The 15,816-nt window shown below is 46.7% G+C and overlaps 1 protein-coding gene across 3 annotated transcripts in view; it reads right to left on the minus strand.

Moving 5' to 3' along the window:
* Nucleotides 1–1,705: 1,705 nt before the first annotated feature.
* Nucleotides 1,706–15,816, minus strand: part of ARMC6 (armadillo repeat containing 6) — a 72,531-nt gene continuing 58,420 nt past the window's right edge. For all 3 annotated transcript variants that reach the window (XM_088478526.1, XM_088478527.1, XM_088478528.1), the window contains 2 exons: nucleotides 8,867–9,004; nucleotides 1,706–3,625 (listed from right to left, as the gene is read on the minus strand). In XM_088478526.1, coding sequence (XP_088334652.1) covers nucleotides 3,413–3,625; nucleotides 8,867–9,004 — 351 coding nt within the window. In that variant the 3' untranslated portion in view covers nucleotides 1,706–3,412. The remainder of the gene's footprint in view (nucleotides 3,626–8,866; nucleotides 9,005–15,816) is intronic.

Below are 15,816 nucleotides of genomic sequence, written 5' to 3' on the forward strand. Positions count from 1 at the left end.
TCTTCTCTTGATTGTTTACTTTGGCACATATACACCTACCTCCTGGAGAGTGTTCTTGATTTGGCCAACTGTTGTGAAGGGGTTTTTCTTCAGGGAAATAATTCTTCTGTCATCCACCACAGTTGTTTTCCGTTGTCTTCCAGGTCTTTTGGTGTTGCTGAGCTCTCCGATGCTTTCTTTCTTTTTAAGAATGTTCCAAACAGTTGATTTGGCCACACCTAATGTTTTTGCTATCTCTCCGATGGGTTTGTTTTGATTTTTCAGCCTAATGATGGCTTGCTTCACTGATAGTGACAGCTCTTTGGATCTCATATTGAGAGTCGACAGCAACTGATTCCAAATGCAAATGTCACACCTAGAATCAACTCCAGACCTTTTACCTGCTTAATTGATAATGAAATAACGAGAGAATAGCCCACACACTTGTCCATGAAATAGCTTTTGAGTTGATAGTCCCATTACTTTTGGCCCCTTAAAAAGTGGGAGGCACATATAGAAACCGTTGTAATTCCTACACCGTTCACCTGATTCGGATGTAATTACCCTCAAATTAAATCTGAAAGTCTGCAGTTAAAGCACATCTCGTTTGTTTCATTTCAAAGCCATTGTGGTGGTGAATAGAGGCCAAAATATGAAAATTCTGTCAATGTCCCAATATTTATGCACCTGACTGTATATAGGCAGTCCCAGAGCAATATTAAGTCTGTGCCATAATACACATCTGTACTTCTACTTGAAAACAGACTGACTCAATGAGTTGTCATTTTTAAACAGAAAATATATAGTTTAATACATTATAAATGTGAGGTTTTTTTAACATTATTCATGCATTAAAAAGTGACTTTGTTAAGCAGGCTTTACTTACACAGCACTCACCACCAGGCACAATTTGGCATCATTAAGAAGATTCCCTAAGCATGCAGCTACGAGCTCCTTGTGTCATCTGTGAGGCGGAGCTTCTCTATGCCTGGCTGGGTGGAAGTGCTGGGGACGGGTAGCTGTTGTAGCCAGCCAGCATCATGTGACATTCTTCATTTGTGTGGTAGGTGCACTTAGCAGAGTCATAGGCAGCTGCCTAATGGTAGTGCCAACCCAAGTATATCCAACTTGTCATGGAAAAGATTATTTAATTTACCATCATTCCATGTCTACAGTGGAGCATACACTGAAATGTCCAAATCACTGGAGGGTTGTTGAGTACACAGAGGATACTCACACGGACAATCAAAGATAATGTTTAAGTTTATAGAATAATTACACCAAAATTCTATTTTATGGAAAGAAGAACGAACAAGGGGAATAAGCAACAAGCTGATCTAGTCACACTTTGTTCCTAAACAGACAAAAAGATGGATTACAGTAAATGCCCAGTTTTTCCACATTTTTGGAGATTAATTTCGATTGTCAAAACCGGTCCCTTGCAAAAACAACCACAAAAGAAAAATAACCAAGGCCACCATGGGGTAATGTAACGAAGGAACAAAGTGCAGTTTGGCATTATTGCCTTGAATGCCTAAATAATGTGTAACTTTTAATCCACAGGAACAGTCACTTATAAACCACTACTGATTATAAGTCTTGTGAGATGTATAAAGCATTACCAGCAACCAGTCATTTTTGTGTTTCAGCACTTCCCTTTTACAAAACTATGATCTCAACTTTGTTTTAGAGAGCATAACAGACAAATGTATACACAAGACTTCACCATGGCTTACAGGTAATTTATTGCAAAATCTCTGTCAAATTTTTTAAAGCAAAATTTCAGCATTAATTTTACCAAAGCAAAATGTAATCACCAGCAACAGTGCAGAACTGTAACAGACATTTTATCTAAATGTTGCTAAATATCTAGCACATTTGTAATATGTGGTAATATATAAGCATCTAGAACATCTAAAAGGGAGTACAGCCCACTTTTATTAAAATGTATATTTAGGGCAGGCTATATGGGATATTTTATTGGCAAACACAGCCATGTTTCAACAAGTCAGCTGACAGAATTACCGGTAGTTGTTCTCTCTGTATACAGCTCAATAAACCATAAAAGATTGTTCCACTTGTTACCTAAAGCATTAACAAGCAGTAACTTGCTCATTTTCTCTGGTGAAAAATGAGAGTACTAAAACTCATCCACAGGTCTTCTATAGAACATTCACAGAGATTTGCTGAAGACATGTCATGGGGGAAGCCTTGGGGGTTGGGTGTAATGTTCCAATTAAATAAATTTTGGGGATTAACACATTTTAAATTAGTTAAAAAAAAATTAACCGGTCACTGTGGCAAGGGAGCAATACTGATTGAAAGCCATTGCCACTGGGGGTATCTATTGCCAATTGGGGTGGGAGGTCATTTTTTAATGGGACCTGTGGAAACGGGGTGAAGTGGGACACCTCCTAGGCAGGTTTGTTTTTTTTCCAACAAAATATTTTAATTCTCTTTTTAAAAATAGGTTTTTAACTTAATTAAAAAAAAAGAAGAATTTGAGGGCCATTTGGTAAAATAGAAAAAAAAATAAAATGGTCAGTTAAGTGGTTAAGGTGCCCAAAGGTGGTTCTATTCTGTAGCCAATATACGGCAAATAGGTTAACACAGCAGTGTTTGTGGGCTAAAGATGGGCATCTTGATCACATCTGATTTGATCACCCACCTCTGAAACAGTGACACTGTCCGATGACTCCCAAGTTGAACAGGATTGTCCCCTTGTATGGCCAACATTACTCAATAATTTGTCACTGTATACTATTGCGTTAAAATTACGTTGCTTATTTATTATTCGGCAAATGACATCGCTATCTAAGGGAGTCTCTAGCACCATTAGAGTGGATAATGTAATACACATTACCACATATTACCTCACTACTGTGCAACACTTTTAAACTGACAGGTACAGAAGGAGATTCCGGATCTATAAAACTGAATGAAAACATTAACTTACCATTTGTATCAATCATTGACTTCTAGTTCACAACTAGAAAGTTAAAGTACGTGACCTTCTACAGGTTAACAGATTATGTAAGGTTGCATGGTTAATGGTTTCATTACTTCATATTTTCCCTTTATGTTACAGTATTCAACTGGGTTACTACCTTATTAATACAACAAATAATTGTTATAGATGTGCCATATACAAAACAAAAAAAGGCAAGATAAAGCAATCTGAAAAAACAGTGTTCTGTAAACCAATTCAATTCTGCCTGATAGAGAAGTACAAGAATACTAACAGCATGAGAAGCAGTGTGTACATTACAATAAAGGCATTGGGGCATTATACAATAATAATACAATAAATAAGAATTGTAAAGCATGGATCAAATGCAGACCAATAAGCTCATTTTATGAGGTAAGGGTGCAATAAATGCCCCTATAAGCTGCCAGCGCCATTTTTATATCACAGGGTTAAGAAACAATGCAGTTAGTGCACCAAACTGCCTTTCTGGCCGGTCCACAGCTCTCGGAGCTCTATTTTACAGCCAAGGTCCCGCAGAGCTGCCTTCGCTACATCATCGCAATCCTTGTGAGTGCTGCGGGCTTGAAGAATTAAAGACTCTGCTCCCATTTCCAAGATAGGCTGTGAGAAATCTTGAGTGCGAGATACCAGGTTCCTGATCACCATGCAGGCCTGTTTCTGAGGCAAAGATAAGTGGGAAATATTGGTTAGCGTAAAATTGGAAGTACCAGGCCTTATTTATGTGACAGAAAATGGGCAAAAACCTCTTTGGTGTTGTAAGTCTCAATTTTCACAGGTGTACCTAGATAACTAACAAACATATGGGGCCTTGGAGCAAATTTATGGACTTTGCAGAAGAGTCGACACTTGCACTAGCCATTGGGAGGAGTTGAGCAAAGTGAGGGCATTCCTGAGAAACATAGAATATCACCAAAATTGATCCTCAGGCGCTATGCAACAAAACTTCTTAGGGTGTTGGTGTTCTCCACACTAAAAGGTGCATATACACTACACGAGAGTAGAACGACTGCACGATTACAACATCATAATCGTTCATCATCCTGTGCAGTGGATAATGTGCTCACACTAAACAATATGTCATTCAATGCAGGCACCCTCACTCATCCCCGAACATGCAAAACCTGTCAATATCGGCAGGTTTGCCTGCATGTTCAGGCGAAGACAGATGACGGCAACGTCCAGCCGGAACGCGCATCGCTGGTAGTTGCCGGCATAATTACTGCACGATTAATGAACGATTGAATGATAAAATAATCATTCAATCGCTCATTTTTCTTGTGTAGTGGATATGCGCCTTAAGACTTTTCCACTTTGGAACCAGGTGTCTTATTGCTCCCAAGAAAAAGAGAAACACAAACCGCACATAGGGTAATATAGTCAAGTTCTTATAAAAATCATAACTTCCTGCCAGAGGATATGGTTTACAAACAAGGTAGACACATGAGCCTCCCAATCTCAAATAGTGCTCGTTAATATTCCTCTATCACCAGTCACAGCCAGGTACATATAAACATATAAGAAACTCCATATAGTGTAATACAGTAACTTTATTCAAACAATATACATAAAAGTAGCTAATGTGAATAAAATGGCCTCTAACCAGATTTTATAGTCCACTTTGCAAAAAGTAGACAAAGAGAGCATTAGGGTAGTCCAGCAGGAGTCCACCATGTCGAAAGTGTATACCATGGACCCCAGGACCTGCATCGCTGAGACAATGGCTAATCTTTGATTGCAGAGTAATTTGCTCACCCGCAATTGTAGGGCCGAAATCTTGTCACCTGGCAGAAATACCCTCTGTGCCTGAGAAGCCAGGATTGCCCCCAGATGTACCATCCGCTGTATTGGAGATAAGGGAAGACCTCTTCTAATTAACGATCCAGCCGTGCGTCCTTAGGCAAGCAATGGTCAGTTGGAAATAGTGTTGTAACACAGCTGGAGACTGTGCCAATATCAGGATGTCATCCAAATATTGCTGTATCTGACTCCCTGATGCCTGGGGTGGGCCGTCATAACTGCCATTATTTTGGTAAAGACCCGATGGGCCGTTGAGACCAAAAGGTAGTGCCTCAAATTGGTAATGTTAATGCAAGACAATCGTTGTTGGGATGGCGTAATAAGCATATGCAGATACGCCCCCTGAATGTCCAAGAAAACCTTAAAATCCCCAGGTTCTACTGCCAGAACAATTGACTGGAGAGTCTCCATACGGAACCTGGGCACATGGATAAATGTGTTGAGGGTTCCCAGATGCAGAATAGGGAGAGCCATTTGGTTTCTGAATTAAAAACAGATTGGGATAATAGTGCCTTCCTTGCTGAGCCAAAGGAACCGGGATTATCACCCCTGAACACAGCAGAGAGTGAATGTCCTCCTGGATGGCCAAGGCCTTGATGGACTCTGATGGGTGTTTTGTACAGAAAAACTTCTGGGGAGGACGCCTCAGGAAGGTGAGGGCGTAGCCTTGAGAGACCCCTTCTTGGACCCAGGTGTCTGTTGTAGTTTGACACCGGGTGTTAGCAAACTGAAGAAGTCGTCCTCCCACCCCGAGATCCCCCAGGAGGAGGCCCGCCCCATCAGACGGAAGGTTTGTCGTCCGGCTTGGAAGCTGGACGTCTGACAGACCAAGGATTCTTGGTTTGTCGCGTGTTGGTCCTGCGGTAACTAGACTGTCTGGAGAAAAGCTGTCCTTTGCCTTTCCCTGAGGGCAAAAGGACCGAAAAGAGGACTGCCTAAGCTTAAAGGTAGCTGTTGATGGCAGACCAGCAGATTTTGAGGCTTTCAGAGTAGCCAGTATCTTATCCAATTCTGCTCCAAATAGTATGTTTCCAGAGAAAAGCAGAGCTTCCAGGGCCTTCCTCAATCCCGCATCTGTTTTCCAGGACCTTAACCAACGGGCTCTATGAGCAATTTAACCAAAGTTGCTGATGCCCTAGAAGCCAGGATTCCAGCGTCTATCAAAGCTGAGATATAGGTCAGCTGTTCTCTGGTAGCATTTGGTATAGTATCTTCCAGTGCCCCTGTTCATCCCTTAATGCCTTGGATATCTAGGCCGCAGCCATAGCTGGTTGGGTAACAGCTCCTGACAAAGAAAAACACAGATTTAAGACAGGCTTCAAGATCTGTGGGATCCTTAAGGAAGGATGCGGACAGTATAGGCAACGTAGAGCTCCTGACTAAATGTGCCACCTGAGCATCCACAGTAGAAGGGACTTCCCACTTAGTACATTCGCCAGGTGGAACAGGGTACAAAGATGCCAATCTGTTCGTAACATGGAACAGTTTATTAGGAGTACTCCATGCTTCCCCCATGAATTCAGAAAGCTGCTCAGACTTCGGAAACTCAGCGTTAACCACCTTCTGGCGTTTAAATACCGGAGTCTTATTACCTACAGCACCTGGTGTTTCCAGGTGGTCTCCCATCCAAGTACTAGCAAGTCATATCAAATTATTGCAATAAAAACCATCTCAAGAGGGTCACAGGGTAACATAGGCAAAAAAAAAAAAAGCCAGATCATCATCATCATCGGGAGATCACTGTTGACAATAACTATTCTGATGTTTCTTTCTGAATCCTGTACAGAAAGAAAATATACTTACTGAAACTACCCTTTGGGGGTAGGGGACGGGACTGAATACTGAGGAATGTGCAGGTATTGCTGCTAGAAGAGTTGGGCAAAGGAAACATATTTGCTCACTTTGTATTAAACATCACAGTGATGATACAGCACTCAGAATTATACAGCCATGGCCACAAATTTTGAGAATGACACAAGTATTGATTTTTACAAAGTTTGCTGCTTCAGTGTTTTTAGACCTTTTTGTCAGATGTTACCACGGTATACTGAAGTAAAATTACAAGCATTTCATAAGTGTCAAAGGCTTATATTGTGTTGACCCTTCTTTTTCAAGACCTCTGTAATTCGCCCTGGCATGCTGTCAATCAACTTCTGGGCCACATACTGACTGATGGCCGCCCATTCTTGCCTAATTAAGGCTTGAAGCCTGTCAGAATTTGTGGGTTTTTGTTTGTCCACCAGCCTCTTGAGCATTGACCACAAGTTCTCAATGGGATTAAGGTCTAGGGAATTTCGATGTTTTCTTCTCCGAGCCACTTAGTTATTACTTTTGCCTTATGACAAGGTGATCCCTCATGCTGGAAAAGGCATTGTTCCTCACCAAACTGTTCTTGGATGGTTGGGAGAAGTTGCTCTTGGAGAATGTTTTGGTACCATTCTTTATTCATGGCTGTGTGCAAAATTGTGAGTGATCCCACTCCCTTGGCTGAGAAGCAACCCCACACATGAATGGTCTCAGGATGCTTTACTGTTGGCATGACACACGACTGACGGTAACGCTCACCTTTCCTTCTCTGGACAAGCGTTTTTCCAGATGTCCCAAACAATCTGAAAGGGGATTCAACAGAGAAAATAACTTTACCCCAGTCCTCAGCAGTCCAAACCCTGTACCTTTTGCAGAATACCAGTCTGTCCCTGATGTTTTTCCTGGAGAGAAGTGGCTTCTTTGCTGCCCTTCTTGACACCAGGCCATCCTCCAAAAGTCTTTGCCTTACTGTGCGTGAAGATGTACTCACACCTGCCTGCTGCCATTTCTGAGCAAACCGATCCCACAGCTGAATCAACTTTAGGAGACTATCCTGGCGCTTGCTGGACGTTCTTGGGCACCCTGAAGCCGTCTTCACAACTATTGAACCTCTCTCCTTGAAGTTCTTGATGATCCGATAAATGGTTGATTTAGGTGCAATCTTATTAGCAGCAATATCCTTGCCTGTGAAGCCCTTTTTGTGCAAAGCAATAATGACTGCACATGTTTCCATGCAGGAAACCATGGTTAACAGAGGAAGAACAATGATTTCAAGCTACACCCTCCTTTTAAAGCTCCCAGTCTGTTATTCTAACTCAATCAGCATGACAATGATTGAGTTCTTGTTCTTGTCAACACTATCATCTGTGTGAACGAGAGAAATCACTGATATGATGTCAGTTGGTCCTTTTGTGGCAGGGCTGAAATGCAGTGGAAATGTTTTCTGGATTAACATCATTGTCATAGCAAAGAGGGACTTTGCAATTAATTGCAATTCATCTGATCACTCTTCATGACATTCTGGAGTATATGCAAATTGCCATCATAAAAACTGAAGCAGCAGACTTTGTGAAAACCAATACTCAAAACTTCTGGCCATGGCTGTACTGTACAGGTATAAAGTGACCACTAATAATGTTGGAAGCATCAAGCTGTCCAAGTGTTATGGAAATGACAATTTTCCCATTTGCTATTAGACTAACTCAACTGGGGCTGCTGAATAAATTAAATAATAACCCTTGCCTGACTGTGCCACTCAGGGCTGCTGTGTACCATCCAAAAAGAAGACCAAATTGAATTGGCACTACTGCTTACTCAGCTAGATTAAATATCTTAAAGGAATGTGGCAACAATAAAAAGGAGAGATTACCCAACCGATTACCATGTTATGTGACTGTAGATTTTTGCTAAGGATTATCAACTAGTATACAATTGTTAGGATTTTTTCATCTGTTCAACTGTTTGCAATTAATAAACAGTAATGTACTTCTCATCTGCAAGAGCCGATTCAGTGTAATGGGTTCAGTGCTTGTAATTCAGTTTATGGACCAACTTCTGCGACAACCACCATTTAACAAAGCTGACATTGCTTCCATTCTCTTCCCATTATTCCTTTGCCTCCTCCCAGAGCTCTCCTAGCTATCTTACTGAGGTGTACTCATCCTCTCACAATACAGGAGCTTGGGGACATAACCATATGATAAGTCATAAGGGAGTGGCTAGGATGACAAATACTAAAAACATGATATCATTGTTTTTGTTTTGTGGGCAGGAGAATTTTGGGTTTATTGTTACCTGTACACCCGCGTCCTTAGGATGTGCCTTCATTGCTTGCAGTGCAACCAAAGCTCCGCCACCTTCCATGATGACTTTACAGTTTTCTGGCTTACGCAGAGCTAACATAGCAAGGGCAGCACAGCCCTGATCACAGATCTAAGGGCAGAGAAGATCATTTACTTCAGATACTTACATGAAAGTGTCTGAAATAGCACATTCTGAGATATTGCTATTATAAAAATATTGGGGAATTATTTTGGCTTCCTAATATAGCATTCATATGTTTACTGATTCAATTGTTTTGTACAATAACTGTGCAAATGCTTGTGAGATAAAATTGTAGCAGTGTAGGGATTTTTTTTTTTCACTTAAGGGGCATACACACTAGAGCAGTGATTTTTAACCTTTTTCAACGCGAGGCACACTACGCAAGATTTCACAATTGCCAAGGCACACCATCCGGTGATGCGGCGTGCAAGACCCATGAAAAAAATATGAGATATGGTAAGAACTTACCCTTGTTATCTCTATTTCTACGAAGTCCATAGGGTTCCACAGGATACCTTGGGGTATAGGTGTGACGTCAGTCGCAGGGCACCAAAGAGTTAAGCTTTCAGCCTCCCAGGATGCACTAGGTCCCCCTCCTATACCCCGCCCCCGGGCCAAGGCACCTCAGTTAGTTACCAAGCCATAGGCCGGAGGAGGAGAAGGAAGAGAGAGAACAAAGATCTGGACACATACAAGAATCACATTCTCACCAGAGGGAGACGGAAAACCGGTGACCAGAGCAAAGCCCATCTGCAGCACAGGTGCGACAGGGCGGGAGTCCTGTGGAACCCTATGGACTTTGTAGAAATAGAGATAACAAGGGTAAGTTCTTACCATATCTCATATTTTCTACTTCAGGGTCCATAGGGTATCCACAGGATACCTTGGGGATGTCCCAAAGCAGTATCCTTTAAGGGTGGGGACGCTCCTGTGCAGAAAGGAGAATCCGCCGCCCGAAGGAAGCATCCTGAGAGGCGAAGGTGTCAAACCTGTAATACCTCACGAAGGTATGGACAGAAGACCACGTAGCAGCCTTGCAGATCTGAACTGCCGAGGCACCACGTCGAGCTGCCCACGAAGGACCCACAGACCTAGTGGAATGAGCCTTCAGAGAAGGAGGGACCGGTAGGCCTTCATGAAGATAAGCTTCAGAAATAGCCATACGGATCCAGGCTGCCAAAGTTTGCTTTGAAGCAGGCCAACCCTTTTTACGGAAGCCATAGAGGACAAACAAAGCGTCCGACTTCCTAAACGAAGAAGTGCGGTCAACATAAGTCCTTAAGGCCCGCACAACATCCAAAGAGGCCTCACCCACGGAAAGACCCGGTGAGTTAAAGGCCGGAACAACTATTTCCTCGTTAACATGAAACTGGGAAACAACTTTGGGAAGAAACTCGGGCCGAGTGCAGAGCACTGCCCTGTTCCCGTGAAAAACCAAGAAAGGGGGTCTACAAGAAAGAGCCCCTAACTCAGAAACACGTCTGGCCGAAGCAATGGCCAGAAGGAAAACAGTCTTAGCTGTTAGCCATTTAATATCCACTGAGCCCAGTGGTTCAAACGGCGGTCCTTGGAGAGCCCACAGGACCACAGCCAAATCCCAAGGCGCCACAGGTGGAACAAAGGGTGGCTGAATACGGAGAACACCTTGCATAAATGTGCGCACATCCGGGATTGTAGCAATCCTACGGTGAAACCAGACAGATAGGGACGAAACCTGTACCTTCAAAGAAGCAAGGCGAAGCCCATGATCTAGTCCCGCTTGCAGGAAGGCGAGAATCCGAGACAGACAAAACTCCAGCGGTGCATAACCTCTCGGTCGACACCACTGGAAGAACGTATGCCACACGCGATGGTATATCCTCGCGGAAGACGGTTTCCGAGCTCGTAACATGGTACGCACCACAGAGCTGGAAAACCCCCGGGACCTCAGCATGGCCGTCTCAACAGCCACGCCGTCAAAGACAGCCGAGTCAGGTCCGGGTGAAGGCAAGGACCCTGAGACAGAAGGTCCGGTCGTAGCGGCAACCGCAGAGGACTGTCCCCGGACAGACCCTGAAGGTCTGAGAACCAGTGCCGTCTGGGCCACGCGGGAGCTATCAACAGGAGCGTCCCTCCTTCCTGTTTGAATTTCCGGATTAACCGTGGAAGAAGGGATACCGGAGGGAACAGGTATGCGAACCGGAACGTCCACCGGACGGACAGAGCATCCACCAGAGACGCCCCTTCGTCTCTTGTGCGAGACCCGTACACCGGCAACTTGTTGTTGTGCCGGGACGCCATGAGGTCGATTTCTGGAAGACCCCACCTGTCCACCAGTAGTTGAAAAACGTCCGGGTGCAGGGACCATTCCCCCAGATGAACGTCCCGCCTCCCAATTTAGCACTCCCGGGATGAAGACCGCTGATATGGCCGGAAGATTGCGCTCCGCCCAAACCAGGATCCGAGAGACCTCTACGAGAGCCGCACGACTGCGAGTTCCTCCTTGCCTGTTTATGTAGGCCACGGTGGTAGCGTTGTCCGACTGGACCTGCACCGGGTGACCCTGGAGAAACCGCTGTGCCTGCTGGAGAGCATTGAAGACCGCACGGAGTTCCAAGATATTTATTGGAAGCTCCGCTTCTGTCGGCGTCCACCTGCCCTGGAACAAGTGTGGACCCGAAACTGCTCCCCAGCCCCGAAGACTGGCGTCCGTTGTCAACAGGACCCAATTTGGAACCCAGAACGGACGTCCCTTGTTGAGGTGGGTCGTCTTTAACCACCACGCAAGGGACAGGCGAACCTCCGGGGTGAGCACAATCGTCTGGGACTTCAGAGACTGAGGCAGCCCGTTCCATTTGGACAGGATCAGGTGCTGCCGAGGTCTGGAGTGAAACTGGGCGTATTCCACCATGTCGAACACCGACACCATGGAGCCCAGTAACCTCATCACCGAGTGTAAGGACACCCGGCGGCTGTGCAGACAACTGCGCACCCTTGACTGTAAAGCAGAGATCTTGTCCTCCGTCACGAAGATCCTTTGCTGTCCCGAGTCCAATAAGGCTCCAAGATGCAGAATCCTCCGAGACGGGATTAGAGTGGACTTCTGCCAGTTGATTAGCCAGCCGTGCCGTTGCAGCAGCGCAATGGTCAGGTCCAAGTGGTGTAACAGGAGCTCTGGAGATCCTGCCACCAATAACAGGTCGTCCAAGTACGGCAACATGCGGACTCCCTGCAGCCGCAGAGAAGCCATGACCGCCATCGCCTTGGTGAAAACACGTGGTGCTGTCGCCAGGCCAAAAGGTAACGCCCGAAACTGGAAGTGGTCGCTGCGGATTGCAAACCGGAGGAACTGTTGATGGCGCAAAAGAATAGGGACATGCAGGTAAGCGTCCTGTATGTCCAATGACACCATGTAGTCCCCAGGTTCCAGCGCCAGAATGATGGACCTTAGGGTCTCCATCCGAAACTTCGGGACCCGCAAAGACTTGTTGAGTGCTTTGAGGTTGAGAATCGGACGATATGACCCATTGGGTTTCTGTACCAAAAATAGATTTGAATAGAAACCCTGGCCCCTCTGGGAGAATGGAACAGGCTCTATAACTCCAGCCTGGAGCATAGTGTGCAATACCTTCCGCAGCTCCGTAGCCTTGTTCCAGTCTGATGGTAGACCCGTGGTGAAGAATCGAGCCGGGGGTCTGTGCCGGAAGGAGAGGGCGTATCCGTGGGAAACCACCTCCAGAACCCAAGTGTCTGTCGTAGTGGTCGAGCAACACTGGGCGAACTGTAGCAGGCGGCCTCCCACCCTGGGATCCCCCAAAGGGAGGCCCGGACCGTCAGGCCGCAGGCTTGTCATCTGGCTTGGGGGCCGGACGTCTGGTACTCCAGCCTGTCGAGGAAACGACTGTGGTTTGGGCCTGCCCTGGGCCCTAGATGACCGAAAGGACGATGGTCCAGAACCAGAAGGAGCAGCGGCCGACGGGAGACAAGCAGATTTGGCTGCCGCCAGCGTGGCCACAATCTTATCCAGATCCGGACCGAAGAGAACTTCTCCGGTAAACGGCAACGCTTCCAGACCTTTCTTGGAATCTGCGTCCGCCTTCCAGGATCGCAGCCACAAGGTGCGACGAGCAGCTACCGCTGCTGAAGAAATTCTAGACACCAGAGTACTAATGTCTAGAGCCGCCTCGTTGATGTAGGTGGCCGAATCATGGAGATTGCCAATCAACTCCGCCTGTTCGGCCGGACAGTCGGATTCAAAAGAAGCCTCTAATGAATCCGCCCAGCGCTCCATCGCTCTGGCAACCCAGCAAATGGCCATAGCCGGCCGTGCTGCCCCCCCTGCAAGGGAATAAGCGGACTTCAGGCAGATTTCTACCTTGCGGTCCGTAGCATCCTTAAGGGAGGACATGGATGGCATCGGCAATGTGGCACTACGGACAAGACGGGTCACGTGAGAATCCACCTGTGGAGGGGATTCCCACTTAGCAAAATAATTATCCGCGAACGGATAAGCCACCGCCAGGCGTCTCTGCGGCTGGTATCTTTTGCCAGGTTGTTTCCACGCCTCCTCTAAATGGTCCACCAACTGACCCGAAAGAGGAAATACTGTGGCAGCGCCCTTCACATCTTTGAAAAAGGCATACTTAGATTTAGCCGCTGGGGGAACTTCGTCCTCAATCACCAAGGCTGTGCGGACCGCCCGAATAAGTCCAGGAATATATACTTTGGACTTAGCATCAGCGTCCTTAGTATGGAGAGGTTCCTGATCGTAAGGATCCAGAATCTCCCCATCATCAGACGTCCCTTCGTCATCCTCATAAGGAGCGGACAGAGACGCCACCGGCCTTTTATGAGGCCGCATCACAGACTCCCCTTGCAACACATCCGACAAGTGCTGTACAGAACTCGTCAGGGAGTTAACCCACGCTGGCTCCTGAGAACCCGGGAGCGGGGAAATAGGGAGACTGTGGGGTACCACCAATTGTCGTGGGAACCCCTGCATGGGTGACGACACCACAGACTGCTGGGACAAACCCATCGGAGTAAACGCGGGCTGCGGAGCTAACTGGCCCACTAAAGCTGTTAACGCCTGAGCGAAACAAGCCCAGGGCGGCTCCTGTACCGGTGCTGTAACCGTAATAGGCCGCGCCATGGACAAACACTGCCGGCAAAGGCCCTCCGCACTACCCTCCCCCTCCGCTAACGGTACTTTGCACGTGGTACACTGTAGCCGGAGGGGAAAATCACTTTCAGACATGATGGCACCACGTATGTGACCTCTCTCACCAATTAAGTATTAAATAGGCGAGAGACCACCCTGCAGCACCGCACTGCAAGGGCTTTAGCAGAAAGAACAGGGACAGTAATAAAGCTGACAGTTTTGAGAAGATAAAGTTACAGGCAGCAGCGCTAGCACAGTCACATACAATGCAGAGAAATAACAATTCCTGCACTAACAGCGCTGATCACTCAACTACACAGACACAGGGCCTGGTAGGACACAACGCTGCATACACAGACCTGAGCCACAGCGGAGGAGAGGTATGCGGGGGGACCCAGACCACGATGCTTCCTTCCAGGCTTCCAGCAGCGTTCACCATGCGTTGCAGAGAAGATGGCCGCCGAGGAGCAGAGAGAAGCTGGCCTGGGGGAGGAGCGCTGACACAGGACCAGTCAGCACAGTGCAGAGAGGGCTGTGTGCAGCTGGGGAGGCGCCGGCTGTGAGACAGGGAAGGCGCGCTCCCCTGGCATGCATTTAACCCCTGGGACGCCGCAGCGCTACCGCTCTGCTGCGGTCCGCTGTCCCAGGGGGTAGTGGAAGCGCAGGTTGGTCGCCTGGCTCCACGCTGCAGCCAGTCCCCAGGAAGCCCCCTGCCTGGGGACTTAGGACCATGTGATCAGCGGGGACCCACCGCGGGACCCCGCTGCTTACCTCTGTCCCCCTTGAATCCGGCCATGGTCCGGAGCATCTGGGGTCACCGCTAGCTGTGACCCCAGACGCCCACCAGCATCCCCGGATCAGTACCGGCGTTCTGGTACCGGCGGGGTGTAGGGAAGACAGCATGGACGTCAGGACTGACTGTCCATGCTGTTCATCCAGATGTGAAGCCACAGCTGCATGAAGAAAAAGCTTCAGGGGGTCTTCTAGCCCCCACTCCAACAGGTGCACCCGACTCCGGCCGGGCACCAAACTAAACTGAGGTGCCTTGGCCCGGGGGCGGGGTATAGGAGGGGGACCTAGTGCATCCTGGGAGGCTGAAAGCTTAACTCTTTGGTGCCCTGCGACTGACGTCACACCTATACCCCAAGGTATCCTGTGGATACCCTATGGACCCTGAAGTAGAAACATACATATTGGCTCCCACATAAAAAATACACACTACATTGGCTCCCACATAAAAAAACACACTACATTGGCCTCCACAGGAATAAAACAGACTACATTGGCCTCCACAGGAATAAAACAGACTACATTGGCCTCCACAGGAATAAAACAGACTACATTGGCCTCCACAGGAATAAAACACACTACATTGGCCTCCACAGGAATAAAATACACTACATTGGCCTCCACAGGAATAAAACACACTACATTGGCCTCCACAGGAATAAAACACACTACATTGGCCTCCACAGGAATAAAAACACACTACATTGGCCTCCACAGGAATAAAAACACACTACATTGGCCTCCACAGGAATAAAACAGACTACATTGGCCTTGGCAACTTCTTCACTCTTTAGAAGGCTTTATACATCTCCTTTGGAAAATGAATCATTGTCCCCTATCAAATTACACCTTTAGCACATACATTCATGAGTTCATGGTGCATTCCAGTTTTCACTATGAATTCAGCATGTCAAGGGAAAAACACTGCCAATATGAATAAATGTTTTCTGTGCTGCCTTCATCATGCAGGTGCACACAGCCTAGTATACAC

The sequence above is a fragment of the Taudactylus pleione genome, unplaced genomic scaffold (assembly GCF_031769625.1).
Source record: "Taudactylus pleione unplaced genomic scaffold, aTauple2 ptg000214l, whole genome shotgun sequence".
NCBI classification, from domain to species: domain Eukaryota; kingdom Metazoa; phylum Chordata; class Amphibia; order Anura; family Myobatrachidae; genus Taudactylus; species Taudactylus pleione.